Source organism: Peromyscus maniculatus, chromosome 3 (assembly GCF_049852395.1).
Source record: "Peromyscus maniculatus bairdii isolate BWxNUB_F1_BW_parent chromosome 3, HU_Pman_BW_mat_3.1, whole genome shotgun sequence".
Classification (NCBI taxonomy): Eukaryota; Metazoa; Chordata; class Mammalia; order Rodentia; family Cricetidae; genus Peromyscus; species Peromyscus maniculatus.
Window position 1 is genome coordinate 136,434,601 of NC_134854.1, and position 27,358 is coordinate 136,461,958.

Genomic DNA, 27,358 nt, shown 5'->3' on the forward strand with positions numbered 1-27,358 from the left:
TGCAGTTTGGGAGAGGGGTAGATTGTGACATTAAGTCCAAAGAGTCCAGCGTCCAATTCAGCCCTTTCTCTGGTGCTGAATAGCTGGGCTTCACCTTTAGCAGGACGCTGGCAGCAAGGAGACTTGGAAGGGAGGAAGCTTTGCTACTCAGTAATACCGTCTTTATTAAAACACAAAGGCCCCCCAAAGTCCGAGTGATTGCTGGGGGGGATGTTCTGCAGGCCCAGCCAGCTCTGGAGAAAGCTTGCAGGAGCTCAAGTGGGGCCTGAGGGGAGGGAGGCACTGTTAACCCTTTCCAGTCCTCCCCTGGCACTGGGCACTGTGTGGAGCCTCAGCCCTATGTGGGTTGGTGGGTCTCCTGGGGGCACCGGGCACCGCCATGCAAGGTGGACACAGAATAACCAGGGAGCCTTCTCCCAGCAGAGACAGGCTCTGTGCTGTTGGGAAACCAAGGCAGGAACGGAGGGAGCTTTGGCTCTGTACCCCCACGATGTTAGCACTGTCCGAGGTCCAGGTGGTTGTAGAGGTGACAGTCTCCATGCAGGTACCAGCTTTCAACCATGTTGTCACCCCGGTCTCAGTGTCCTGTTCTGTCAAGGTGAGTGTAACAAGTGCAGAGCCATGGACGATGTGTTCTAGTGTGTAGGACAGCATAGAAGGACACTGTGTGTCACCATGTGTGCAAGACTCAGGACTGGGTGACCTGTGGGCCAGTTCTGTGCATGTGGCAGAACCACGGTAAGGCAATGTCATGGTGGCACTAAGGGTGAGTCGAGATGTTTCCTAGGGAGCTAACAGATGGTGGCCAAGTCACAACTGTCATGTTGTCAGTGTTCCCGCACACTGTCCCCTGCAGACCATTGGCCAGCTCGCTCTGTGGTGAGTGGGACCTGCTCCAGTCCCTTGGGAATGACCACATCCCCCTGTTTCAGCATCACTGTGTTGCCTCCAGGATTAGCCTGCACCCACTCAGAGAACGGAGCTGTGTGCTACACGTTGATGCTTTAGTCCATGAGGAGCCACACAACAGTGGTAACCGAAGAGTAACGGTCACCTGGAAGGTTCCTGTCGGTTATATCAGAGGCACTGTGATGTCATAGCACAGGGGATCCTTCCACGCTGGTGCTGATGCTGGTGGGACACAGTGGTTGCCCTAGCTGCGTGAAGTATGGCAGGCCGCTGGTCACGGTGCGCTAGTGGAGAGGATGTACGTGGCTGCTTTACGGTTTCCTATGCTGCGCTTTTGATAGTGACTTCACAGTGTAGTCCTGTTCATGGAACCAGGCTAACTGTAAGACGGCCTTCCTCTTCTTTGTAGACAGTGAGCAAGGTCCACTCCATGCAGGTCAGGGATGCTGACTGATTGAGTGGTCCAAAGAGCATGTGATGCCTATTGTGCGCAAAGACCTTCTGGATTGAGGCGACAAGCCACAGCATTTCCTGGACAGTCACACACCAGTCCTTCTTTCCTCCCACCCTCCTGTGCCCATAGTGCCTCAGGAAACAGTTGTGGGAAATGCTATCTTGGGGAAGAAGACAAATGTGGGCAAAAAATGTGGAGTAGGTAAAAATGTTTGTGACTCCAAGTGTGTGAGACCCTTGTCTGAGAACCAGTTTTAGAAGGAGGGTGACCACTGAATGAGGGAGAAACAGGCGAGCCATAGAACCCATCTGACAGCGGTCAGACAGTCCCAGGCTCCAGGTTCAGGCCCTCCCCACAGAGCTAGGAGCAGTATTGTAGACACCCACCGTGTTCCTGACATGGAAGCTTGACACTGCTGTCATGGTGTGATTCGGCCTTCACAGCGGGTGTTCATGTGAGTGTAGGCAAACCCACTTTAGGAACGGCACTAAGGTCCAGAGAGGTAAGTGACATGCAGTCATACAGTCAGCAGATGAGCCAGGCTACAACCCGGCTGTCACGGTGCCTGGCTAGCCAGTGTGCCCAAATCCCTTTGCTCGTCAGCACATGGAGGAAAGCAGAAACCAAGTGCTCTGCCCCCGGCCCCTGGCAGATGTGGTTTTGAGTGTAGCTCTGCCCTCCAGGGTGACCCCTGGCCCTGCTGTGCCTCTTGGGATGTAAGGAAACCTACCTTGTCATGAGGTTTCTAGAAAGTGCTGCATGTAAACACGCTCTAGATTTGTGTGTAGCATGCACAGGGGCTTTGAAGTCTCTATGCCTTGCTGGGCTCATTTCCTGGCTCAGTGTAGGTGGGTGAGCTTGAGCCCCTCACCTGCAAATATCCACAGAACCCCTGAGCAAACAGTAGTTGATGTTAATCAGAAAAGTGTTTTTGGACAGTGGCGTTGGCATGGACAGGCTCACACTGTGCCCTGTGCTGTGATAGCAGCTGTCCTCCTTCCTGTTTGACAACCTCAGGCATGTAGGGAATGAGAGCCCCCAGGGAGCACACCGGGGCAGAGGACAGCTCACTCTCCAGAAGCCAGCGGAGTCTTTCTTCCAGCACATCAATTGTGTTTGGCCCCGTGTGTGGCCACAGCGCCAGGAAGCACTTGCTCCATGCCAGACGGGTCCAGGTGCTTAGGACGCCTTCAACCACTCACAGCTGCAGGGCCCCCTGCTTGTAGCAGGGGCTTTAGAACACCTGGACCAGCCTGAGAGGCCAGTCACACATAGTCAGCCTGCTCAGATCAATTCCGGAGAACCTAGCTGTGTTACAGGAAAAGCCACAAGACAGAAGCGTGTCCATACAGCACATCTATCAAGACGTAAACATTCTTGAGTGGGTAAGACAATGAGGCTCCCCGGAAGTGACTCCGACTGTGAGGAGTATATATATAGAAGTGAGGCAAGATGGCAGCCCAGATTATTCAGGACTGTTGCTCTGGATTTTCCATCTTGGAAGAAGAGTTCCAAGTAAGCACAAATATTAGCTCAGAGCTGTACAGGAGTGGTCATGGGGATATTGATTTTGCAAGGTGATTTGTCTGAAAGGAGGTATGATAGTTAGATGACATGCCTCACCTCACCTTGAGTGGTGGTTCCATTTGGGGAAAACTTGGTTTTAATTAAAATGAGAAAGAAAGGAAGGAAGGAAGGAAGGAAGGGAGGGAGGGAGGGAGAGAGAGAGAGAGAGAGAGAGAGAGAGAGAGAGAGAGAGAGAGAGAGAGAGAGAGGGGAAAGGAAGAAAGAAAGAAAGAGAGAGAGAGAAGAAAACAACAACAAAAAAAACCCCAAAATATTTGGCTGTGTGAGACCCTGGAGTCAACCATCAGCAGCTCCAAATGAAACCTTTCGGTTCCATGTAAAACAAACTTTAAGCTCAGTGGTTAGCACTTCCCCACCTGCATGGTTGCTGGGCCATTTGGAAACCTTGGGAAGCAGGGCCTTTTGTCATGGTTTGGTGTGCACTGGAGGGTCCCCTAGTCCTTGGATTTTAATTCAGTGCTGAGGTCTCTGGTTTGGCCCTTAGGAGGCAGGGCCAATGTTGCTGTAACCACCGGCTTGCACTGGCCCACTGAACCTTCCTAAGAATGCCTTAGCATTTACAGATGTGCACACACCTGCTTCGGGTCTCATGGCGGAAATGAAGCATATGGTATTGTGTCGTTGTTTTACACAGCTGACCATCTCGATGCAGAGCCAATCAACAAGTGCTGAACACCTGTGTAGACCTTGAGACGGTAAATGGGTGGGCAAGCCCAGAGAGAAGTTGGGAGTGCAGCCAGTCACTGAAGGGCCTTTTGACATTGTGACTCGGTGTTGTCTTCTACAAACATATTGCGCCACATTCCTAGCTATCCTAGGACTCGTGTGGCCCTAATAACCCAGCTTGGACATGTCTGGAGGCTAAGGGGTGACGTGGCCTGGCTTCCTTCCTCTGGTGCCGCTGGAGTTACGGCAGTGTGAGTAGGTATAGACAATCATGGAGGGAGCATGGTCAGAGATGGTAGGTGACTTGACAGAGGAGGGTGGGGTTAGGAAGTACCCACAGTGTGAACCCTCCCACCTGTTAGTGGTGGGCTTGGGAGGCAGAGAAGTTGATGATGAAACCTGGGCTGCAAGCTAGATGCTCAGAGCCAGGCCTGGTGCCCCTGGAGAGAAGGAGTGGAGGCTGGAGGGGACAGTTCCCTCTGCTGAGGTCCTGTCAAGATGGCACTTGCCCATACAGGGAGACATCTGGGGTGTCACTGAGGTATCCGGACTCAGGAGTGGAATTGCTTCATACATGGGTGATTCTTTATCCAGGGCCTGTAGAGGCATCAGGGCTCCCATGAGTCCCTAGGAAGAGTGCTTGCCTAGTGTAAGGACTTGGTTTAATTCTCTCTCTCTCTCTCTCTCTCTCTCTCTCTCTCTCTCTCTCTCTCTCTCTCTCTCTCTCTCTCACACACACACACACACACACACACACACACACACACACACACATGCTGGGTATAGTGGCACACACCTTTAATCCCAGCACTCCAGAGACATAAGGAGGCGGAACTCTGTGAGTTCAAAGCCAGCCTAGTTTACATAGAGAGTTCTATTCTCTCCAGGGCTACCAGGAAAAGGGGTGCAGGGAGAGAGGAAAGTGGGATATCTTAGTCTGTTTTCCATGGCTATAATTAAATACCTGAGGCTGTCATTTACTTATTTATTTGTCTTTATTTGTGAGGATGTTCATGTATGTGGATGCACATGTGTGCATGTGTGTGTAGATGCCAGAGGTCAACCTCTTGTGTTTCTCCTTAGGAGCCATCTGCCTTTCTGAGTCAGGGTCTCTCTCTGGCCTGATGCTTCATGTTTTGATGGTAGGTTGGTTGGCCAGCAAGCCTCAGTGATCTGCTTATCTCCACTTTCCTTGTTCTTGGATTAGAAGGGGCCACCACTGTGCCAGCCTTTTCCATGGGTTCTGGGGATCGAACTCAGGTCTCATGTTTGCACATAAGTACTTTAATGACGATTTTCCTCCTCAGAGTTGGTCGATTGGTCCATTGAGTATTTAGTTGATTAAGAGAATACATTACAAAACCAAGTGGGGCAAGAGGCTCTTCAAAAGGGAGGAGACAGGAACAGAAGTGTCATGAGGAAAGTTTCAGGTCCATCAAGACAGAATAAAGATCAGGACTAAGAGACTGTCAGGCTGGACTTCGAAAGGCGAGCCTGGCGTCTTCTGAGACACTAGCTGAGTGGCAGGGACGCAGAAGACCAGCTGCGGCAGGAGTGGGGTGTGAGCCGAGCTGCTTCTCTGCCATGGATCTGGTTGCTCCGAGATGAAGGCTGTTTTCAGGAATGTGGCAGCAACAGTGGTCCCTGACTGAGTCTTTGCTGCTCTCCATGTCTCTATCTTTACTCAAGAGAGCCAGGACACGTGGGGTGACACACACAGCGACAGACAGACAGGCAGGCAGGTAGTCAGGCAGGCAGACACACACACACACACACACACACACACACACACACACACACACACACACACACACACTGGTGAATCCACTCCAGGGAATGTGTGCTTTCTTGCTGCACTTGGTTGCTATGGTGACAGAAGCCTTCTAGTCCAAGAAGATGGATAGGGCTTAAATCATTATTAGTCAAGGTACTAGGCATGTTTTTCAGGCAGTAAGCAATAGCTCTTAATGCCAGAGTAAGCTTGGCTGGGCCCAGCATGGAATATTTATGTCACTCAGGCTTGTTTTGAGATTGTTTCCATTTCTGTGGCCTTTATGGTGGAGATGTAAAAATCAATAGCTTTGACTCTCTAGCTAATCTTAATTCACCGTGAAATAGGCTTAAACCCTTGCCTCCTGACTCTGGTCATCTTTCGATATCCTGAGGACAAGGATTTCAAGTGGGCTCAGCCATCCTAATGAGCATGCAAAACTGCCTGCTGTTTCGGGACCATGTCACCCAGCATGCAGGGCTGGCTTCTGTCCCTGGAGGTGACGTTTTCCCAGGCTGACACATTCTGCCTTGCAGGATTTGCTCTCACAGTGGTTTCTAGATCAGGATTGGAGGCTCGGGGGCTTCCTGTGCCCCTCAAAGCCCACCTCCAGGAACCCTGAACCACCCTCCCACAGTGCTGCGGGTCTCCCATAACCACCCTCCCTACATGGCTGTGTCTGTTCTAGAGTCTCTCAAGGATAGAAACCCAGCTCATTCATTGGCCTCAGCCTGTTCTCAGAAGCAAGCACAGGGCCTGGCCACAGTGTGCCCAGCAAATCCGACTGTCTGCAGGTGGAATTCTGTAGAAAGATCTAAGTGGCAGAGTGGAGCAGCCTCAGTCCCATACCAAAGGCTCGCTACAGACTTGTGTGGTTATGTGTGTGGTGCTCACCTGTCCTGAGTCAAGATCTGAATTTCATATTCGTCTAGTATTTACAGTGTGCAAAGGAATTAGCAAGACAAGCTTCAGAGCCTGTGAGGATGCATACAGCCCTTGGCCTTGAGTAGCTGAGTAAAGGCAGGGCCAGCTGCATCAGCAGATGCTACAGTTTAGGCCTTAAGTGGCCCCCAAAGACCTGCATGTTACAGGCTCAGTTTTCAGCTGTGGCATGGTAGGAACATGGTAGAGCCTTTGGTGAGTGGGGCCTAGTGGAAGGAAGTTTGGTTATTGGGGGTGTGTCTTTGAAAATGATTTTAGAATCCAGACTCCTCCCTCCCCTCTTTTTGCATCCTGCTTCATTTTCCTTCTCTTCACTCTCTTTCTCCTCTTCCTTTCTCTCTCCTCTTCCTCCTCCTCTCCCCATCCCTGACCACAATGATGATGTCAATGGCTCTCCCCCTCCTCCTCCTCCTCCTCCTCCTCCTCCTCCTCCTCCTCCTCCTCCCACCATGATGTCTCTGCAGACCCCAAATAACCAGACCAAGTCACCACAGGCCAAGCTTTCTGACCCCAGGAGTCAAAGCCAACCTTCTCAACTCTGATCTGTTTGTCTTGAGTATTATGTCATGGAGGTTGAAAGTTGACTCACACATCGGCTAACCACGCCACTTTCTGGCTGTGCAAGTGTGTTTCCTTCTGGACATGGTTATAGTTTTTTTTTTAAATGGAATTAGACAACATAGGAACAATGTAGATAGAGAGGATGAGGAGGTTAAGGCCATCATTAGTGGCATCTCCTGAACTCAGCACGTACCCTTCTCAATCCTCTACTTCTGTCAAGGATGGCCATGGTTGCTGGATAATAGATGTAGGGAGCTCAGGGTTAGGATGAATCATGGGTGGAGGTGATCTTCATGGTCCCAGCCCTCATGAAGAAGACAGCATTCCCAAAACTTCTAAGGGCTTGGGCTTCTTGCCCACTATTTCCCAGGCCCCGAGATTCTGCCTGTAGCCCTATTACCTGCCATGGCTGAAACTGGAACTCCCAGATGATTCTCACTGGCAGGGGCTTGGGTTGGTTCCTGTTTCCTCCCACCCCTGCTTCCTTGCAGAGTCTGGGAGTAATGGCTATGCATGCATCTCTATGCCATGGGTCATCTTCTCTCCTGGTCCTTTGCCCCTAGGTTTCCCCAGCCAGTGAATTAGCCCCTCTGAACACCATCTTTCCAGTCCCACCCAGAGTCCATTAGTGAGGTGGTCTCCTAAGGATTGTCCAGAACCACTGCCCCGACCCCCTCACAGCTGAAATGGGGCTAATGCAGCCTCTGCCTGAAGTCTAGAACTCCTGCTACATTGTTCCCTACATACAAAGGCTACTCATTTGCTAGGATGAGAGGCCACTTCAGCCTTTCTCATGACTGAGTGATGGTGACCTCTGATCTACCTTCATCATTTGTGTGGTAATTGACCTCTCCTCACAACCCAGGAAGATGTAAGCTCAGAGAACCATGTATGTACCTTATGCATGGTGATGCACCCTCAGAGAACCATGTATGCACCTTGTGCATGGTGATAAACCCTAAGTGCAGATCCCCATTCACACTGCTCTTGAACCATTGCAGGGAAGCTTGAAGCTTTAATTTTATATCTGAGCCGTTCCTATTTGTTGATGTTCCTGGCTGACTCCAGAGGTAGCAGATGGTTACTCTCCACGGCCGACTTCTGGAATTAGATGATCTCTGAAGATGATCCTCGGGTCATCTTCAACATCTCTGTGTGTCTGTGGAAGGGAAGTATGGATCTTCTTAGCTGATACCTTCATTTAACAACAAAAGACCAAGACCCAGAGTGGCAGCAGCAGTGCCTACCCAAGGTCAGAGAGGCAGCTGGTGGCTAGTCATATTCTGTATTGGACTAAGGCTCATCACCTGATGGGCCTGGCTATCCTAGGGTATTGCCCACAGTTTCATGAGATTTTGTCTTCATTTCAGCCCAATGCAGAGGCGAGATGGAAGGGTAGGCTCTAGCCCTTCCCTTCACAGGCATGACCTGGAAGTAGTACACAGCACCTTCATTTGTGTCTTATTGGCCAGCTGTCATCACATGGCCACCTAGCTGTGTGGGAGGTTGGGATCAGGCAGCCATGGGTTCTGTTAAAAATGAGGCTGGGGAGATTTTTCAGTCAATGAAGAGTTTGGATCCAAGCACCCACATGAAAATCTTGGTGTAGCAATTTATGCTACAATTCCTGCAGCAGGAAGGTAGAAAAGGGTGTCTGAGTCTTGCTGGCCAGCCAGGCTGGCCAGATCACTGATCTTCATAGTGAGTGATCCTATCTTAAAAAATAAGGTGGACAGTGATTGAGGAAGACATTTTTCAGTAACCACCCCCTCACATGCACACACACTTCAAAGAGAGGTCTCATTACTGCAGAAGAGAGAGTAGATATTAGGGGTCCCTCGTGGTGTTGGGATGAGCTCCAAGGTCTGTCCACTACACTCAGCTGGGCCCGTCTCTGATGCTGTCCCACAGCACCTTCCCGTCTTCCTCCTTAACCCAGTCCAGGGATGCCAGTGTGAAACATGCATCCTGAAGTGGCCTAGTGTTTAGTGACAGTCACGCAGTCTCTGCCATTATTGAAACGCCACCACTTGGTTGTTGCTTAACAACGGTCTCCTCAGCTGCCCAAGGAAACACCACTGTCTTGTTAAAATGCCATTGCCTCCGTGGGGAGATACCTTATTGTCTTGTGAAAACATGACACTACCGATTTCAGATTTAGTGACTTAGAAGTATGTTTTCCCCCAACATGTACAATTTTGTTAGAATATTCTTGGGAAACAACTCTAAAAGTAGTTTTAAAAAAAGTAGATTTTTATCTTCTTTACTTCTTCTCAAAGTCCAACATATCCTTAGTGGAGGGTGTGTCTGACTATTTGGCAACTGTTAGACTATTCTTCCCTAGAAATCCAGGTAGGAGGAGTAGCAGAGGTCTAGTAATAGTCAAAAGAATAGTCTAATAACTGGCTGTTCAGTGCTGTGCTTTTTAGCCCACAGGACAGGCAAATGTGCTGGGATGACCCTCTGGAAAGGGAAACGGGCAGGGGCATAGCATAGGCTTTCCCTGGCCAGAGGCAGTGGACAATGATGAGGCTCTAGGATTAAGGACAAGCATGCAAATCATGCAGAATCTGCAGGATGGAAGTTAAGGACAAGCATGGAAAGCATGCAGAATCTGCAACAGGGGGGTTAAGGACAGGCATTCAAAGCATGTAGAAGCTGCAGCATAGGGGTTAAGGACTGGCATGGAAAGCATGTAGAAGCTGCAGCATGGGGGTTAAGGACAGGCATGGAAAGCATGCAGAAGCTGCAGCATGGAGAGGTCAAATTTCTGAGTGACCTTCCAGCTGTGCCCCAGGACAATTCAACTCCCTAATCTTTGAGGGTTTCAGTCTGCAAAGTATAGAGAGAAACCCATATAAGCGATGATGAAGGCAGGTTAGAGATGACGGTATGAGCCATCTCTGGCACCCTGCAGATGCTCAGCTAACTGGAGGCATTGCCCAAGGTAAAGGAGCAACCCAAATCAGTGTCAGGACCCTGGAGAGCGCCAGGGAGTCCTGGTCCTTTGGGAAGGCTCACACTTGACAACGGACAAGCCTCTTAGAAATGCTGGAGACCTGGGGAGAACCTCACATAGCATCCATCTGGTCTCTCACTACAAATATGGGAGGAACTCTACTGATGGTGAGCCTCAAAATGATCTTGTCTGCATGAAACACAAATAAGAGCATCCCGTCACATAGCAAGATAGTCGCTTCCTTGGCAGAGTCCAGGGGAGGGGCTGAATTAAAGTTAGTGTTTCTCTAGCCTGCTTCTCTTTCTTTAGACACAGACAGTGCACCCCAAGACAGCCTTGGGCCAGAGTTTACTCTCATCTTATTTCACCACATTTAACTTTATAATTACCCTCCCTTTGGACTCAGAGACGGTGTGCCCATCTATGGCAGCAGTTCACGGTTCCCTTGTCATGTTTGGTAACATAAGAGGCATACTGACTCTTAGAGGATGCAGGTAAATAACAAAGATTAGCACATATATGTGAGGTCAGTTGTGGAATACAGTATAGGAGTGACTGAAGCTCGAATAGCTTGTCCCCGTTTCTCTGCATCATACCTTTTTCCCTCTGTGCAGAACGAACTCTGCCTGAGAAGCCCCACCCACATTCTGCATCTGCTGACCCAGGGGACCTGGGCCTCTGTCCCCACATCAGTTTACTTTCCAAATGCCTTTTGAACAGCACTCCACTTTATAAACCACCCCATTGTCCTGAAAAAAAAGATAGGGAGGGGAGGCCCTTGTGCAAACTCTATGGCATGCCCAGTGACCAGACAGTCTCCCTGCTATGGAATAAATAGCTGTGTCCTGGAAGTAGGGGGAAAGGCACCCCAGGATCCCAGTATTGGGATGCAAATGAGCAATTAGAGTCAATTAAGACAGGATACAGTGTAATTACCACAATTATGCGACCTTTCTGTGCAGAAAGAGGTGACCTGATGCAAGGGGATTAAATAATAGTGAAACTCTTCATTAACCTAGGGGTGTGCTTGGGGCAGGGAGGCCTCACAGCCTGGGCCTAAGGAGGCTGACAAATGGGACCCTCCCTCCCTCTCCCCTACCTCCCTGGGTCTGAGCCACTGCTGGCAACAACAAGGAACAGCCTGGCTGGGTGCTACCTTGTCAAAGAACTTACTGTGCCTGTCTCAGACACCCCATGTACACAGGCCCAGGTGCTGTGACCACCTCCTGCCTCTTCCAGACAAATCCTGGGTCCCCAGATGTCTCCTCGCCAGGGAGCACCTTGATCATGAGATCCCTGACTCTCAGTGTCTGATCTGTGGGGTCTGTTATAAGGGAATCCCTTGTAATCACCTTTCCTGTAATCACACCTCCTAAAATTCAACACTCACCAAACCCAGTTCATGTGGCTCCAGCATTTCACATGGACCTGCTGCAAAAACCATATTCTAAATGAGCAGCATTCTAGCCTCAGTTTGTGTTTCTGCTTACAGCCAACAAATGGTGACTGTGCCCATCTCACATACCCTTTATACTCTGGATCTGTGGCTGTAGCAGAAGTCAAACCCGAAAGTCCATTCTTCCATTTTAGAAGTCATGAGCTTGTCAGACAAGGCAACCATAGTATTTGGTGCTAGAGGAAGCTGAGATAGCTCAAGTGATGGGTGGCAGCTGTTGAGTAGGAGTGAGGACATGGCAGTCCTTATAACAACATTTGGGCTGGCGGTTTTGTTTGTGTGGTAAGAGGTCACTTCTGAGGTGAGCAAGGAATATTTTAAGTCAACCGCTGTGATTGTCTGCTTCCAGAGCTGTGAGATTGGACAAGCAGATTCTGGTGGAGGGGCAGAACATGTGACCTGGAGGAAACTCAGCCAGCTGTGTGGGGACTCAGACACACAGGGTGAACACTGTGGGTGGCCTTGAGCTGGCGATGGATTCGGTAGACAAAGGGAGGCTGGGAAAAGGCAGGGGACTTGGAGGAGCCTGGCATGCTCCTAGCAGTGAGGAACTGGCGGTGGGGATTGGTGAAGACCTGCCAAGTCACACAGCAAGAAGCAGGATTGGATGCTCACACTCGCCACCAAGACTCGACCCTTTTGCGGCACCCCACCTGGAGCATGGTCTCCTGGCTGAGACTCACGGGACAGAGATGAACCAGATCTTTGTTTTTGAACCTGGGCAGCAGTGTGGACAGCACCGGGCTGCCACAGTGACCCAGAAGGGAGGGAGGGAAGGAGGGAGCCTTGCTGTGAGCTCAGAATACAGTGAGTGAGCCAAATGGTAGGAATGGACTACAATGGTGTGTGGGGACAGTTGAGCAAAGAGAGCAGCCTCCCTATCACCGGTTACCACCTAGAAGCTTCTAGATGTTCAGAAGGTATATTCTGTGCCTATCCCACATCCTTGGCCTCTGCCGTTCCTACTTACCCAGGGATGCCCAGCTCCAAATTACTTTTACAAATCCATCTCAGAGACCTGAAGTCTCAGCAGCCTTCTTTTCATGTTTGATCCTGCTGCACTATATCAGGACCCCAGGGACTCAAACCTGTATGCACAAAAATCTTTCCTTAAGAACTAGACCTAGGTCTTATACATCCATGGATCTGCAGGAAACTGGAAATGCACGTGTGAGACACAGAGTAGTTCAGGCATAACAGATGGATTGCGTCGCAGCTGGAGTTCTGCATGGGTGGCTCTGAGGCTGCAGGCAGGCTCAAGGAATGCTGTGATTGATTAGTAGTGTCTGACCAGAGCACAAGATGAGTGGGTGCCGGCACATGTTGTTTGTGGGCAACCTCTTGACTGCCAGATCTATAGCTAACAGTCAACAGCTGATCTCAGGGTGGGGGTGGGGGAATCAAAGAAAACACAAATACCTGGAGTAGCCAAAAATAGAAACACATCAGAAAGAATTTGGGGAGATACTACATTTTCAACTTTGACCCCACTCCCATATTGTGTATATTATGCAATGATGCTCCCAAACCACCGTTTGTATCCCAATTGATGCTCTCAAACTTTGGCTTATGAGTGGATCTTGGGTGACACATGCCAGCCAGTGGTTTCATTCTGGCAGTAAACTTGCCTGCTTGTGGTCTGTGGGCAGCTCATTTGCACATTATTTTTCCTTTGTGGCTTTATTAAAAGTGCCATCACCCCAGCCCTAACAAACCATATTTTAGAGAATATGCAATGCTGAATGTCTGTCATCGACAAGGTCTAGAAAGCTCCGTGGAAGAGGAGGTTTTTACAGCGATCAGCTCCCTGGCCAACAACCGGCTACCCTTGTTGGTTGATGGCTGACCTTTTTCTCATTGTTAATATCGACTTCCCACTGCAATTATATGCCTGACTTGCATTCATATTCTCTCTCTCTCTCTCTCTCTCTCTCTCTCTCTCTCTCTCTCTCTCTCTCTCTCTCTCTCTCTGGGCTACAATATGTGTCATTGTATATGACAGTAAGAGAATGCATCAGTCACTTGACATGCCTAGGAGCCCATGGTTCATTTGGTAGCCATGATGTAGGCATTGGTGGGCTGGGGCCTGAGTGGGCTACAGGCAGCACTATCATTGAAGAGATAGCACCCACATAAAGTTGTGTCCATAAGATGTGTTGTCCCCACCCCCTCTTGCTTGAGAGCTGTGTTTAAACCTGTGCTGTGTGCTAACCAAATGGCTGGGCTTCTTTCAGATGGGAGAATTAATAGGGTATTTTTAGGAATGATGATCTCTTGTGTGGTGGAAAGTTCAAATGGGTGACCTTGGGAGCAAACTGGCCATGATTCTTTAGCTGGGTGATTTGGACAGGCTACTGAGTACTCTATCCTTTCTCATATGTGTGTGTATATATATACATATATAAAAGATAACTCCCCCTACCCAGAGCACTCTCTGCACTTGCCCAGTGTGCAGACATGTGGGATGAGCAAAGCCAGTACTACTATCATAAGCATGTTATGTGCATATAGTATATGTGCAGGCATGAGTGTTGTGTGTATATGTGTATATGCATCTGTGCAGGTATGTGCATGTATATTGCATTTATGTATATTTGCATATGCGCATGTGTGTACATGTGTGCCTATGTGTGCATGCACCTGCTTTTATGTATATATGTGTGTGTGTGCCATGCATGCCTGACATGTAGTAGAAATTCCATTTCTCTTTTCCCTCCATCCCTGATTTCCATATCCTGTGCTCCTACTCCTTTAGGATCCAATGTCTGGGTCACCTTCTTGGAGAAGCTCCCCCTTGACTGATCATATCATGGCTGCTGTCTCTTGGTTCCCACTACTGAATGTATTGTCTGTCTCTGTATCTGCCCTTCCCACCAGTTGGAAGCCTTAGAGCAGGGAGATCCGTTGGGTGAGTCTTCCTCACCTGGGCATAGCTCAGTACTGATTGCATAGGAATGGCTTTAGTGGTGAGTGAGTGCTTGGGTGATGAGAAGTGAGGAAGCAAATAAGGGAATGATATGGAGCCCTGGCCAAAGCAGGCCCAGCTTGGACAGGGTGAGAGGTGGTAGCAGAGGCAGCCTACTCAGAGTGCACACTCTTCCTGTGATATCTGAGTCCCAGCCATCGGCAAAGTGTGCCTTGTATCTGTGTGCACTGAGGGCTATGCAAAGCTGAACTGGAATCTAAGCATGTCCCTGGCCTAAATGGGAATGGGGAGGTCCCAACAAGGGGCAGTGCCAGTGATCGGAGAAAATGACAAAGGAGAAAAGGGTCTGACCTGGCAGGACACTGAGTCCTGCAGGGTCCTCCATGGGAGGCGTGGCTGGCACCTCTGTGGGGCCACAGAACTGGGGTCTGGAGTGTGTAGTGAGTTGGCCATCTCTCATGAGCAGTATTCAGGACAGGGGGCTCCAGGAGGGCTGTGTGTCCTTGGGTATACTGACTTTGTTCCTACAGGGATCTATGGCTCAGTCTCTCTCAGCTTCTCTGGGTACAGGTATCTGCCTCCAAGCAGACCAGGCCCAGGGAGTTCCAAACCAGTGCTGGATCCTTCCCACCCTCTCAGCTTCCCACCCCTCCCATACTACAACCTCCACCATGTCCCAGTCTATCTTCAATTATAAAAAAAATATTTTTTATTGAGAGCAGTTCTTTTTAAAATTGTGGGTCTTGACTCATTAATGAGTTGTGAAATAGATTTAAAGAGTTCTGGCCAGGTTTAAAAAGATGAATTAGAGGACTGTAACAGGAATCTTAAAAGTTCTTATTAATCAAAACAAATCTGGGAGCCAGTTATTGGGGTGAATGCTGGAAGATCAGAGAAGCAGAACAAGCCATAGCCACCCCACCTTGCCAGTTTTTTAGCTGATCCTGTTTCCTTAGACTGGAAACCTCTGTGTCCTCATCCGGAATGAATCTCAGCTGAACTGTGCTGCTCAAAGCCTAAAAGCTTAACCAGCCAAAAGCTTCTAGTTCCTGGTTTTCACACCTTATACATCTTTCTGCTTTCTGCCATCACTCCCTAGGATTAAAGGCTCACTTCTTGGGATTAAAGGCATGTGTCACCATGCCTGGCTGTTTCCAATATGGCCTTGAACTCACAGAGATCCAGAGGGATTTCTGCCTCTGGAATGCTAGGATTAAAGGTGTGGGTGCCACCATTTTCTAGAATCTGTATCTAGTGGCTGTTCTGTTCTTTGATCCCAGATAAGGTTATTAGGGTACACAATATTTTGGGGGAACACAATACCACCACAGAGGACCAGCAAGATGGCTCAGCAGAAAGGGTGCCTGTCACCAAGCCTGACAACCTGAGTTCAATCTCTGGGACCCACATGGTAAACAGAGAACACTGATGCCTGAAAATTTTCCTCTGACCTCCTCCACACATGTGCCATGCCATGCACACGGCCCCCACACAATATGCACATCAATTTTAGAATGAGGAGAGTCTGATAGACAACATTAGCAGGTGTCCCACATGGAAGTGATTCTGGAAACTTCCTTTCCAGAGTTCCATGAATGGGGTTGTGATTCCTATTTCTTTCTGTGGGTTTGGCACCCACAAAAACTATCAAAACTCCTCATGTGCCCTGGGTGTGAACTCCCCAGAGGAGTAGGTGGAGGGAGACAAACAGGGGTATGTGTGGGTTGGGGGCCCCTCTCCCTTTGGCTCCTGGTGATGCCCACCACTGGCACCCCTTCCCTTTCTAATTCTATTTATTGCAGTAAGAATCCTAACATGTAACCTCCCCTCTCAGTAATGTTCTAATTCAGGACACATTGTTGCCGACCATGTACAACCTTGGATGATGCATCTCTTTCTCATGCTCCTCTTGATTGACAGGAATGTTACACCCGACATGACAGAGATGACAAGGAAGGCACCATTATCCCACTCTTTGCTTTTATGACTCCACTTTAGGTACTTCCTGTCAGTAAAGTCACATAGGAGCCACATCTGTGAATTCAAAGAAACTCAGACAGTATTGAATGGAGGTTTGCATGGAAACTGAATGTGTAGACATTTTCCTTGTCATTGTTCCCTAGATAATGCAGAGTGCTGATTGCATGGTGCTTGCATTGTACCCGAGATTGTCAGTCATCAAGAGATGACTTGCTATACACAAAGGATTGTGGGGCTCTCTGCAAACACACTGTCATTTAATGTGAGAGACATGAGCATCCATAGCCACTGGCAGCTGTGGCAACAAGACCCTGGAGATGCTCAGAGTCAACTATCTTTCTGAGCCTGGGCTGCGCAGATGGATACAGAGAACGTGGTCCACGCATCTAGTCAAATTCAGGGCAGCCTTCGTAAAGGACAGTCTGCCGTGTGCCGCCGCATGGAGAGGGAGCTGTGCTGAGTGAACAGAGCCCGTCATTGCCACCCTGGCCTAACTCTTTTCTCTCTCCTGGGCAGGTCGTGTATGTCACGGCAACCTTCCCCTACATCATGCTGCTGATCCTCCTGATTCGAGGCGTCACCCTGCCAGGTGCCTCCGAAGGCGTCAAGTTCTATCTGTACCCTGACCTCTCCCGGCTCTCTGACCCACAGGTAAGGGTTGCATCTCAAAGCACAGTGTCCCCACCGGCCACTGAAGCTCAGTGGCCAGGGAAGTAGGTGGAAGCCTGTGGCCTCCTCGGGACAATAATTGTTAATGTGTCAATTAAACACACAGGAAAGCAAATGTAGTAAAATACAACTGGAGAGCATTTAAAGGTAACTGTGTGGCCTGGTGACATGGACAGTTCTTGCTTAGTGCCTTCAACTACCATCCCACGCAGGACCGAGAGCTGCAAGCAGAGCCGCCTTTACCTGGAATGCTTAGAATCAGACATTTCAAATTTGAGATTTTTTTGAATTTGGGAATATTCATATATATTTGATGAGCATCTTGAAGACAGTGCCCAGCTGTAAGCATGAAATTTATTTGTTTCATGTATATCTTGTATATGTATTTTAGTTGTTTTGTATGTGAAATAAAATCTCTTGCTGTGAGCTTTCCTAATTATGATATGTTGACATTCTGGAAGTTTCAGAGTTTGGGTTTTTTGGGATCAGGGATGCTCATCCAGTACCATGATTTCAAAGCAGCATTTATCATGGATATTTTATCTCTTATTTATTTGTTTTTAATTTTTAATTAATTTATTTTTAATCATGTGTATGTGTATATATGCTACATACCTGTGGGTGTTGGAAGAGGCCGGAGGCATCAGATCTCCTGGAAGCTAGAATTACAGGTGGTTGTGGGCTGTCTGATGTGGATGCTGGGAATTGAACTCTGGTCTCTGGAAGAGCAGTATGTGCTCTTAACCACTAAGCCAGATACCTGTCTCCCTACCCATCACCATAGACATTTTTAGCTAGTCATACCACCATCATATCTAGGCTTTTCTTCATGAGGGATCTGTGGTTTGTTGACAGCACTCATGGTCACAAACAAAGGACATGCTAAACTTCAGTTAGGAATTAGTTAAAATTACAAACTTATTTTTTCCTGCTTGATGTCACAGACCTGCCACAGGGGATCTTGGTGAGAAGGTGAGTCCTTACTGTGATTAACTTTCTTTGTAGAAGAGTTCACACCAACCCTCCCACCCCCCACAAAGAATTAGAGAAGTTGCCTCATCTACCCATAGTCTTTAGTCAGGCCTGGCTTATTCTAGTCATGAGTAACAAGTGCCTGGGAGTGTGTTAAACAGAGACCCCTCATCCAGCCAATCCCTCAATCTCTACTCCATGCCAGAAGCCGTCAGAGAGCTTCCTAGACTCTAGCCCAGACCTCTCTCCACTGAGCCCAGGTCCACAGTAATTTCAGTGTAAGAAGCTATTTGCTCAGGGGTGACTGTTTCCACCAGGAGGTGCCCACTTTATGTAGAAACAAACACATGAATCACATAGAATTAGTGTCTAACTTCCAGAGTTTGAACTTGTGAGAGATTTCAAGCCTGTGGCTTTGGATCCCTCCATCTGGGCAGTGGGGATGGAAGGATTTGCAAAGCGCTGGTTGTTTAGTGCAACTCAGAGGTGTCTGTGAGAGTGAGTCATGAGGCTGGTGGAGGGACACATGCTCATCTTGGCCAGATTGTTATGCCTTGGGGTGCTACTGGCCACCTGTATCACATCCCAAATCACAGACAGGATCCCCAGGAAGAAGGAAGTGGCTCCTGACTGGTCAACTCTAACTCTGCTAGGAGGGCCTCTACCTAAGCAGCAGCTTGGGCTACACATACCTCATCATGGGTCCATCTTCTCTTCTTAGGGCTACACCTCTGGTATCAATAGAAGACAGGTTCTGTCTCCTCTGACCAACCTCTTCTTCCTCCCTGGGCCTTAAGGTCCAGTGAAGAGACCATGTTGATATCATGATCTTGGTATCTAGATCTTAACAATCATCAGGGTGCCTACAGCTTGGTAAAGACAGGCTCCAGGGGGTCACTTTCAGAGGTTCTGGGATAGCTACAGGACAGCCAGGTAGTTAAGGAGCCTCAGAGGTGACTCTCACAGCCAGAAAGGTTGGGGAAGTCCAGTTGCCACTTTCTCAGAGCCCTACATTCACACACAGACACACACAGACAAACACAGATACACACATAGCGACATACATATACGTATACATATGCATACATACACACAGACGTACATACACAAACAACACACAGAGACATAAGACACAGAGAAAAACACACATGCACACAGATATAAATGCACATGAGTACATATGCTCATACAGATACATAAGTGCACACACATGCACACTGAGGAAACAAATGCACCTATACACAGAGAGAAACACATGCAGGTGCACACACTTGTATACAGATGGACATGTACACACACATGTACACAGATGAACACACATGGACACATAGTCTGAGAACACAGATGAACCAGAGGCCTAGGAATCCATTCAGTTCTTCCCTGACCATCTCAGGTTCCATCTAGGTCTCCTTCTGAGCCTCAGTTTCTCCACCAATGACCTGAAAGGCTAAGTTGTAACCTTCTGCAGCCAGGAGCCAATAAAGGATTACTCCATAGTTATCCACCTCTCCTGAAAGCCAGGGAAGAGACACCAGGAGGGAGGAGATCCTAGAGCTCCAGGGTATTGTCAGGTCCGGTCAAATCTCCAGCCTCTGAGCCCTTGGCCCCAGACTGTCCATCCAGAACCTTGGGGTGTGGGGGCTGGGCTATTAGGTGCAATGGTCAGCAGATGGGGGTGTCTTTCCTGATTACGAATCATGCATGACAGTCCCATGAGCAGATGAATGGCTGCTGAGAGTTCTCCCATAGAGGCTGCAGGCCTGTGCCCAGCAGTGTGCATTGTGCTAGATCCTGATCCCTGGAGTCCTCAGCCTGGGGGAGAGGATAGTCAGGCCACTCCCCCACCCAGGTCTCCCTCTGAGAAGAACACAACAGGCTAGGGTGAGATCAGAGGTCCGTGTCCCTCCGTAGGGTCTACCATCTGCAGTGGAAAGAGAGCCACCAGACCATCTGGTCTGGAGGGGTCTCCATGGGGCTCCTTCCTTTTCAGGGCCAAAGCTGCATGCTGTCCTCATTGCCCCTCCCCTGCCTTCTCAGGCCTTCTCCCCTCCACCACCTGGAGCTCCAGGGTGGGTCTGCTGCTCCCTTTACACGCGGGGTGGGGGTGCGCTGCTCTGCACCTCCTCTTTGGAACCTTGGGACCATTTCAGTTTCATCATCAGTAAAATGGGGCTAATTCCTTTTTTTTCTGGACAGAAGAAGACAGCTGTGGAAGTTGTTTTAAAAATCTAAGGGTGTGCCGGCAGCTAGTATAGTCACCAGGGGTCCCTGGATTTATGGCTGTACTGTGTCCTTCCCAATACCCATCTCTTGTTGGTTCTCGGGTCCCTTCTCCCATCATCGCTGACATCTCGAAGGCTGCTCGGTTGGTGCTGCTCTTCTTGCTCTAGTGGAAACTCAGGCAGGGAATGTACCTGCTGCGTTCACTGTTTGCTCGCCAGCCCCTGGCACAGCCTGTGCTGAGGTAAAATGACCAGCGACTGTTTCTTGGGAGGAAGATAGCTGCCCCGAAGTGTGCTTACTGCCTGTGTCCTGGCGCTCCAATCTTTCAGCACTTATGAGTATGTTCTTCAAGAAGTAGTGGCTTTGCAATACTTAATCCGCTGCTGCTGTGCGGCTGTGTGCCTTCCACACTGTGTCTTTCCCTCTCTGGGCTCACGGTTCTCACCTGTCTAGTAGGGTAGGAGTGCTTCCCTGCCATGCAGGGTTACCACAAGGCACAGGTACACATGCATGCCCGAGCCCGTGCATTTCTCACCTCTGTTGCCCAGCCCCAGTGTAGATGTAACCAACCGTCTTATTAAATAAGAAACACAGAACCAATGCAAAGAAGAAAGCCAAGAGGTCAGAGCTAAGAGCTAAAACCTTACCCTTCCTCCTGCAGTGGTCCTACCTCTCCGAACCAGAGCTACTTCCTGTGTGTCTGTCTTTTTATAGTGTTTCTGTTCTGCCTTCTCATTGGTTGTAAACCCAACCACATGACCGCCTCATCACGGCCTGTCTGTATAGACCTCCAGGTCTTCTATGGTTGGTATTGAGATTAAAGGCGTGTGTATCCAATGCTGGCTGTATCCCTGAACACACAGAGACTTACCTAGCTCTGCCTACCAAGTGCTGGGATTACAAGCGTACGCCACCACTGCCCTGCTTTCCTATGGCTTGCTAATAGCTCTGACCCCCAGGCAACTTTATTTATTAACATACAAATAACATTTTAATGCAAATAAAATATCACCATACCCTAGGCCTGGTACCTAGTAGGACCCTGGGTCATGTTGGCCTATGTCTAGCTCTGAGAAAGACAACTCAGAACCTCACAGCCCAAGAGAAGGGTAGCTTTGAACTAGGAGCCGGGACTTTTATTGTGGATCCAGTAAATTAAGTTTCTTGTGAAGAGCTTGAAGGGATGCAGCAGCTCGCCCACTTTGTGCCTGTGATTTGCATTCCATGGTCAGAACGTTTAAACATCTGTTTGTCTTCACTGTCGGCCCAGTGTTTTCTCTGAAGTGTGAAGTGCTCCGGCTCCATTTTTACCCCCTCAGATTTTCACTTTCTGTCTTCTCAGTCTTTGGAGAGCCAAGGGGATCTTGCAAGAAATCACATTGTCCCTGCCCCAGATTTCTGCTGCTCTCGCTTGTCATTGTGTTTCGAGTGTGTGTTTTCAGGGCGAGAACAGAAAGGCTTGTCACAGATCCAACTCACGGGTCTGCTTTCCCAGGCAGGGTACTAATACACCACTTTCCTGGGCTTCCTCCTCTGTGGAGGGAACAGAACCTGAGGATGAGGTGTCCAAGGTGCTGGACCTCAGGACAAGGCATCTCTCCTGCCGTCCCATCCCACAGGATAAATCAGAACACAGGAGGACGACAAGCCCCTGGCTGGAAATCTTCTGAACCCTGAAGAAGATTCCATGAGATTACTGCCACCTGGTGGCCATGTTCTCTGATTCCATGCCAGGACCCAAAATAAGAAATGGCCTCTAGCCTGAAACACTTTCAAACCAAAATATCCATGTCTCCACTGACTTAGAGATAGCAGATGCACTTTTAAAATGAAACATCACTGATGTGGAGGTCACTCCCCGAGACTGGAAGTCCCTCAAAGTTTCCCTTGAATACATCTGATTCTGTATTAAGTGTTTCTATAGTACCGTGGGTTTGTTGTCTTCTTTCAGGCCTAGCCATCCCACTGCACATGGCTCTTGTCTTCAAGAAGGTTCCCATCTCTTGGGAAAGGCATGGTTAGGTCAGTAATAACAATGGTGGAGACCGTACTGGGGGTTGGAATTGCCCTACAGGCGTAGATCTTACCTAACCTCATGTCCAAAGACAGCAAATCTCCCTCTTTTCTTGGCTCATGGAGTCAGAACTGCTGGGCTCCTCCTTGGGATTCTGTGCACCACAGAGATACTGTTAAAGCGTTGGAACTCAGGATGAAGTTCTGTGGTCTCTTAGCTGTTTCAGCAGTGTTGGGGTAGGAGAGATGCTGGCATGGCCATCCAAGTGATGATACTGGATGCTGGAGCAGGGCCCAATCACATAGCGCAGCTTAGCCCGCCATCTAAAAGTAACTACTGATGGTTATCTACTGACAGCTGACCCTCTACCAGTCACCACAGCTATCTTGTTTCTCCAAGTTACTCAGCCACCAAGTGATTACTGAAAACCATCATGCTCTTTGTATGGGCAAAGTTCTCATAGGATGTAAGCTTAGACTCCGGTTTCACAAATGAAGGCGCTAAGACTTGAGGCCTAAAGTTTACACATCTGTCCCTGAGCCCAGGGGCTTGTGACCCAGCTGAGCAAAGAGCACAATGCCAAAGCCACCATGTCCACCATCTGGATTCTCTGCTGCCCAGTCCCAGCTGCCCTTCCTGATTCTGAAGTCACTGTGTGGCTTTTTGCTAGGATCCTAGATGTTGCACATCAGGTAGGTTTTGTCCCCACCCAGAAACCACTTCCTGTCCTGTGCCAGGAGGCTCCTCATCTCCAATTTGGAACAACTCTCTCCAAATTGTCTCTCCAGTCACTCACTTCTCAATGTTCAAATATACATGCATACAGACAGACATACAGACAAACCAATCTGTCTTCTCTCCTTCCTTCCTCCCTCCCTCCCTCCCTCCCTCCCTCCCTCCCTCCCTCCCTCCCTCCCTCTCTCCCTCCCTTCCTTCCTTTCTCTTTTGGCTTGGCTACTCTGATTTGTCAGTGTTCTACTTTGAGAATATCCATTAGGCAGATTTAAGTTCAGCCTAAACCGTGGAGACTAAGCCATCTCAACAATGGGCTCCTGCTTCTTATAGCTTATTACCTTCCCTCACTGGCCCTGCTGCCTTCCTGAAGCACTCTCAAGGAGCTTGGTGGGGAAGCGAGACTCCTGCATGGTGCTTTGAATGTGTTCTTTAGTTCTCTGACTGTATCTAGGGACACTGAAGTCTAGTAAATGCCAAGCCTCTGGCCTAGAGGAAAGAAAGCCCATGTTTCCTTGTCTGCTGTGTGCTGCTGGTAGTTTTTGATTGAACACTGTGTGCTACAGAAGTGGTGTGGACACTGGATTCTGTTATCTTCCTTTGAAGAGTGCTGCCTTTTGTCTTAATGTGCATTTTATTCCAGGCGTTGACAGTTCGCTGGACCTTGTGTGGGTGCACCCTCACATTTTCTCAGTTCATATCTATGGAAGCCCTATGCTGACCCCAATAGACACTCTGACATCATAGGACTCAGTAGGAGGTGATGGGCTTCTGGGTTATGATCCTCCTATGGGTCCCCTCAAGGCTTGGCTTTAAGCTTGGAGAAGGTGAGTGTAGAGATCTCCTTGTTCTAAAGCTGTGCTGTTTAGCTGGGAAGTTCTGCTTCCCAGGAGACATTTGGCAGTATCTGCAAGTATATTCGGTCACCACATTGGGCCTGGTCCTATCTCCCCTGGCCCTCATTCCCGGGTCACAGTGGGCCTGGCTTCAGCTGCCAGGACCCCATTATCCCAGACCCTGTCTCTGTTATTCTTTCTCTACATCATCCCATAGCTGGCCCCCTTACATGCTGCTGGTCATTCTGCTCCTGTGTCAGGACCCAGTCAACCCCATGACCTGAACAAAACCCTGTTGTTTTAATTCATGGAGCTGATGGCTGCCTGGCATAATCTCATGTTTATTAATCAATATGTGTATGGTTAGTATTATCAGTTAGAATTTCAGCTCTATGTAAGTAAAGAATGTTTGTGTGTTATCCACTTTGGACTCCTTGGTACCTGAGACAGAGTCTAGGATATGAGAAGATCCTAGTTATAATAAAATGGTGAATAGATGGGCAGATGGTTAGATGAACAGACAGATGGATGGATAAATGGATGAGTGGATGGGTGGTAGACGGTGGCATTAGATGACTATGGATGATCAATAGTTGAGAAGATGGATGAATGGGCGGTGGATGAGTAGGAAAAGGTAGTTGATCAGATAGATGGATAGACTGGTGGATGTAGAAGGGGCAGTTAGATGGATGGATGGTAGGTGGGTAGATGGTCACATAGATGAATGGTAAATGGATGGGTAGGTGGTGGAGTGCTTGGATGGGTGGATAGATGAGTAGATAAATGGATAAACAGATTAATAGATGGATGGTAGGTACATGGTGGTTGGATAAATGGTGTTTGGGTAGACAGATGAGTAGATGGCTAGTGGAGGGTGAGCAGATGAAACAATGGATGACTGGGTGGGTAGGTGAGTGGATGAATGGATAGATGGTTGGATGAATAGGCAGTGTGTAGGTGGATAGGTGGACAGATGGGAGGATGGGTGTATAGAAGCAGATGAATGATTGCCATATGGTGGTTTATCTTAAGGAATACCAACAATCAGAGGTGAATTTAAAAAATTCTTTCTGGCTGTCTGTCCTAGAGACTTCAGGGAGCTTTGATTTGCTGTTTGAAGGAAGAGGAAAGAAAGGTTGTTTGAAAACAAGCATGGATGCAATGAATGAATGTCTGCATACATTCAGGAAGTGGTCAGAGAGCCATGATTACATGCAGGAGTTGGTGACCAGCAGCCATAGGTAACGTGGCTTTAAAGAAAGAAAGGCATGTTACCCTCTCCAGAAACCGTGTCTGTTAAACCGAAGAATCCAGACTTCCTTTGGTGGTCTGTGGGTGGTTGTGGAATGTTCCCGAGTGAGGGGTTGATTGTCGAGAAAAAAGCTGTAATTTTAGAAGGCAGTCCAGCTCAGGGCAGGCTGAGTGAAGCCAGGCAGAGTGTATTAGGCACTCAGCTGCTTTTGAATCCGCTCTTTACTTTTTCTGTGTGGCTATGGCTTGGAAACTTGCCCTCTGACCTTCAAGATGTCCCCTAGTGTGCTCCTAGAGGGTAGGGACCCACTTTTACTTGTCTCCTGTCCCCATGTGAGTATCGTCAGGCTAGATGAGACAGGTAGCGTGAGCCTCTTCCAGTGTCTAGACAGGATGGGCGAACAGTGAGGAGGGAAAGAGGGAGAAGCAGAAGAGCCACATGTCCAATGAATTGTTGAGCTTTAGCAAAGCAGGCATCGGCCAGGCAGTGGGGTCACTTCCGGAAGACACCGGAGCCCCTTATGACGTGCTCAGTGGTGACAAGATGAGCTATACCAAGAGAAGCACACCAGCCCTAGGCTGGCCTAGACCCCAGACCGGCCCTTCGGTTGGATCCCTCCTGAGCTTATTTGTCCAGAACATATTTATGGAGGATTGTCCCTGGCTCTGCTTTCCTAGACCAAGTGACCACTCCTGCTAGGCACTGGCTGGCCACTGTGGGAGTGGGTGGAGGAGCGGGTGGGTAGAGATAGTTTCTGTTTTCTGGGACAGTGGCTTTTAACTGGGGAGGGTCTTTGATGAATAAATTTTACCTTTTGAGTGTCAAGCTTATAGAAATAGAAAACAGAGAATCTAAAGGACCCCAGGTTTTCTGTCACCATTAGGGAGGTCTATTCCCAAGAATTACAGAGTCAGTATTGATATTCACTGAAGCCCATTATTATTTATGTGTAACTTTGTGTGTGTGTGTGTGTGTGTGTGTGTGTGTGTGTGTGTGTGTGTGTGTACACGCACATGCACCACAGCACACTTGTGGAAGTCAGAGGACCACCCATGGCTGTCAGTTCTCTCTTTCCATCGTGTGGGTCCTGGGATCAAACCCAGGCCATCGTGCTTAGCAGCATGTGCCTGCATCCTCTGTATTGGGCATTCTATGGGTTTAGACATCAGCTTGTCAGATGTGCTGACACTCGGGCTCCATCATGAGGCTGTCCCCTCCGCCCTGCATTTCAGCAGCGCCCTTAAGTGACTGGCACACAGGTGGAAGTTTGAAACAGTCTGGTCTAAGAGAACATTTCAGGAAAATGAGACCTGTCAGATAAATCAGGAAGGGCTTGTGTCTGATTAGGTCATGGTCCTGGAGACAGGTAACCCAAGCAAGGATTTCTTGGAGGCTTCTTGCCCACTCTAGGGTAGGAGGAGGTAGAGGCTTCCTGGAGGTAGAATGCAGTGGGGAACTATACTCCTAATGCTGTGCTGTCTAGTAAAGTAGCCACAAACCATGTCCGTTTCAATTGACTGAAACTAAATCACACACAGTTTAGTGCCTCAGTTTCTCTAAACAGTTTCAGATCATTAACAGCCACGTGTTTAGTGACCAATGGTCACTAAAGTGGGGAGTTTGTTGGTCAGGGTTCTGTAGAGTTACAGAATTAAAAGAAGGACTATGTGTTAAAAATGGGATTTATTAGGTTGGTTTACAGGATGCAGTCAGCATAGTCCAATAATGTCTGTCTGACACCAGAGAGGCCAGCAGCCTGATAGTTATTCAGCCCATGATGCTGGATGTCTCAGCAGTCCCAATCTGGTGCTGATGGCCCCGATGAGTCCTGAAGAGCTTCTGGTCTTCGTCTGTTATCAATGGAGGAATCAACAGTCTTAGAAGTTCCAGGGTGGGAATTGCCAGCAATCATGAAGGCATGCAGAAAAATGCAAAGTTTCTTTCTATTTCTATTTGTGCTTTCAGCAGAAGGTGCTGCCCAAATTTAGGGTGTGGCTTCCCATTTCAAATAATTTCATCAAGAATATTCCACATAGGGGGCTGGAGAGATGTCTCAGTGATTAAGAACACTGGCTGCTCTTCCAGAGGTCTTTGAGTTCAATTCCCAGCAGCCACATGGTAGTTCACAACCATCTATAATGGGATCTGATGCCCTCTTCTGGAGTGCAAATGTTATATTAATAATAAATAAATAAATCTAAGAAAGAAAGAAGCAAACAAACAAAACAAAACAAAGAATATTCCACATAGGGATGTCCAGTGGCTTGTCCTTTATTCAATTCTGGATCCAGGCAAGTTGATAACCATGATTAGCTATCACAAAGATCACGGCTATGGAAGGTTTTTTGTCTTTGTAGAAATGTCTGTTGGGCAGTAATAATGTTTAGGGCTGACTGAAGACCCCAGGGCAGGAGAGTCTGTAGAAACTGGCACTCAGGTTTCCCTGGGG

General features: G+C 48.6%; 1 protein-coding gene across 1 annotated transcript in view; it reads left to right on the forward strand.

Moving 5' to 3' along the window:
* Slc6a11 (solute carrier family 6 member 11) overlaps positions 1–27,358 on the forward strand; it is a 113,441-nt gene that overhangs the window by 40,835 nt on the left and 45,248 nt on the right. The window contains exon 6 of the mRNA XM_006994997.4: positions 16,728–16,862. Coding sequence (XP_006995059.3) covers positions 16,728–16,862 — 135 coding nt within the window. The remainder of the gene's footprint in view (positions 1–16,727; positions 16,863–27,358) is intronic.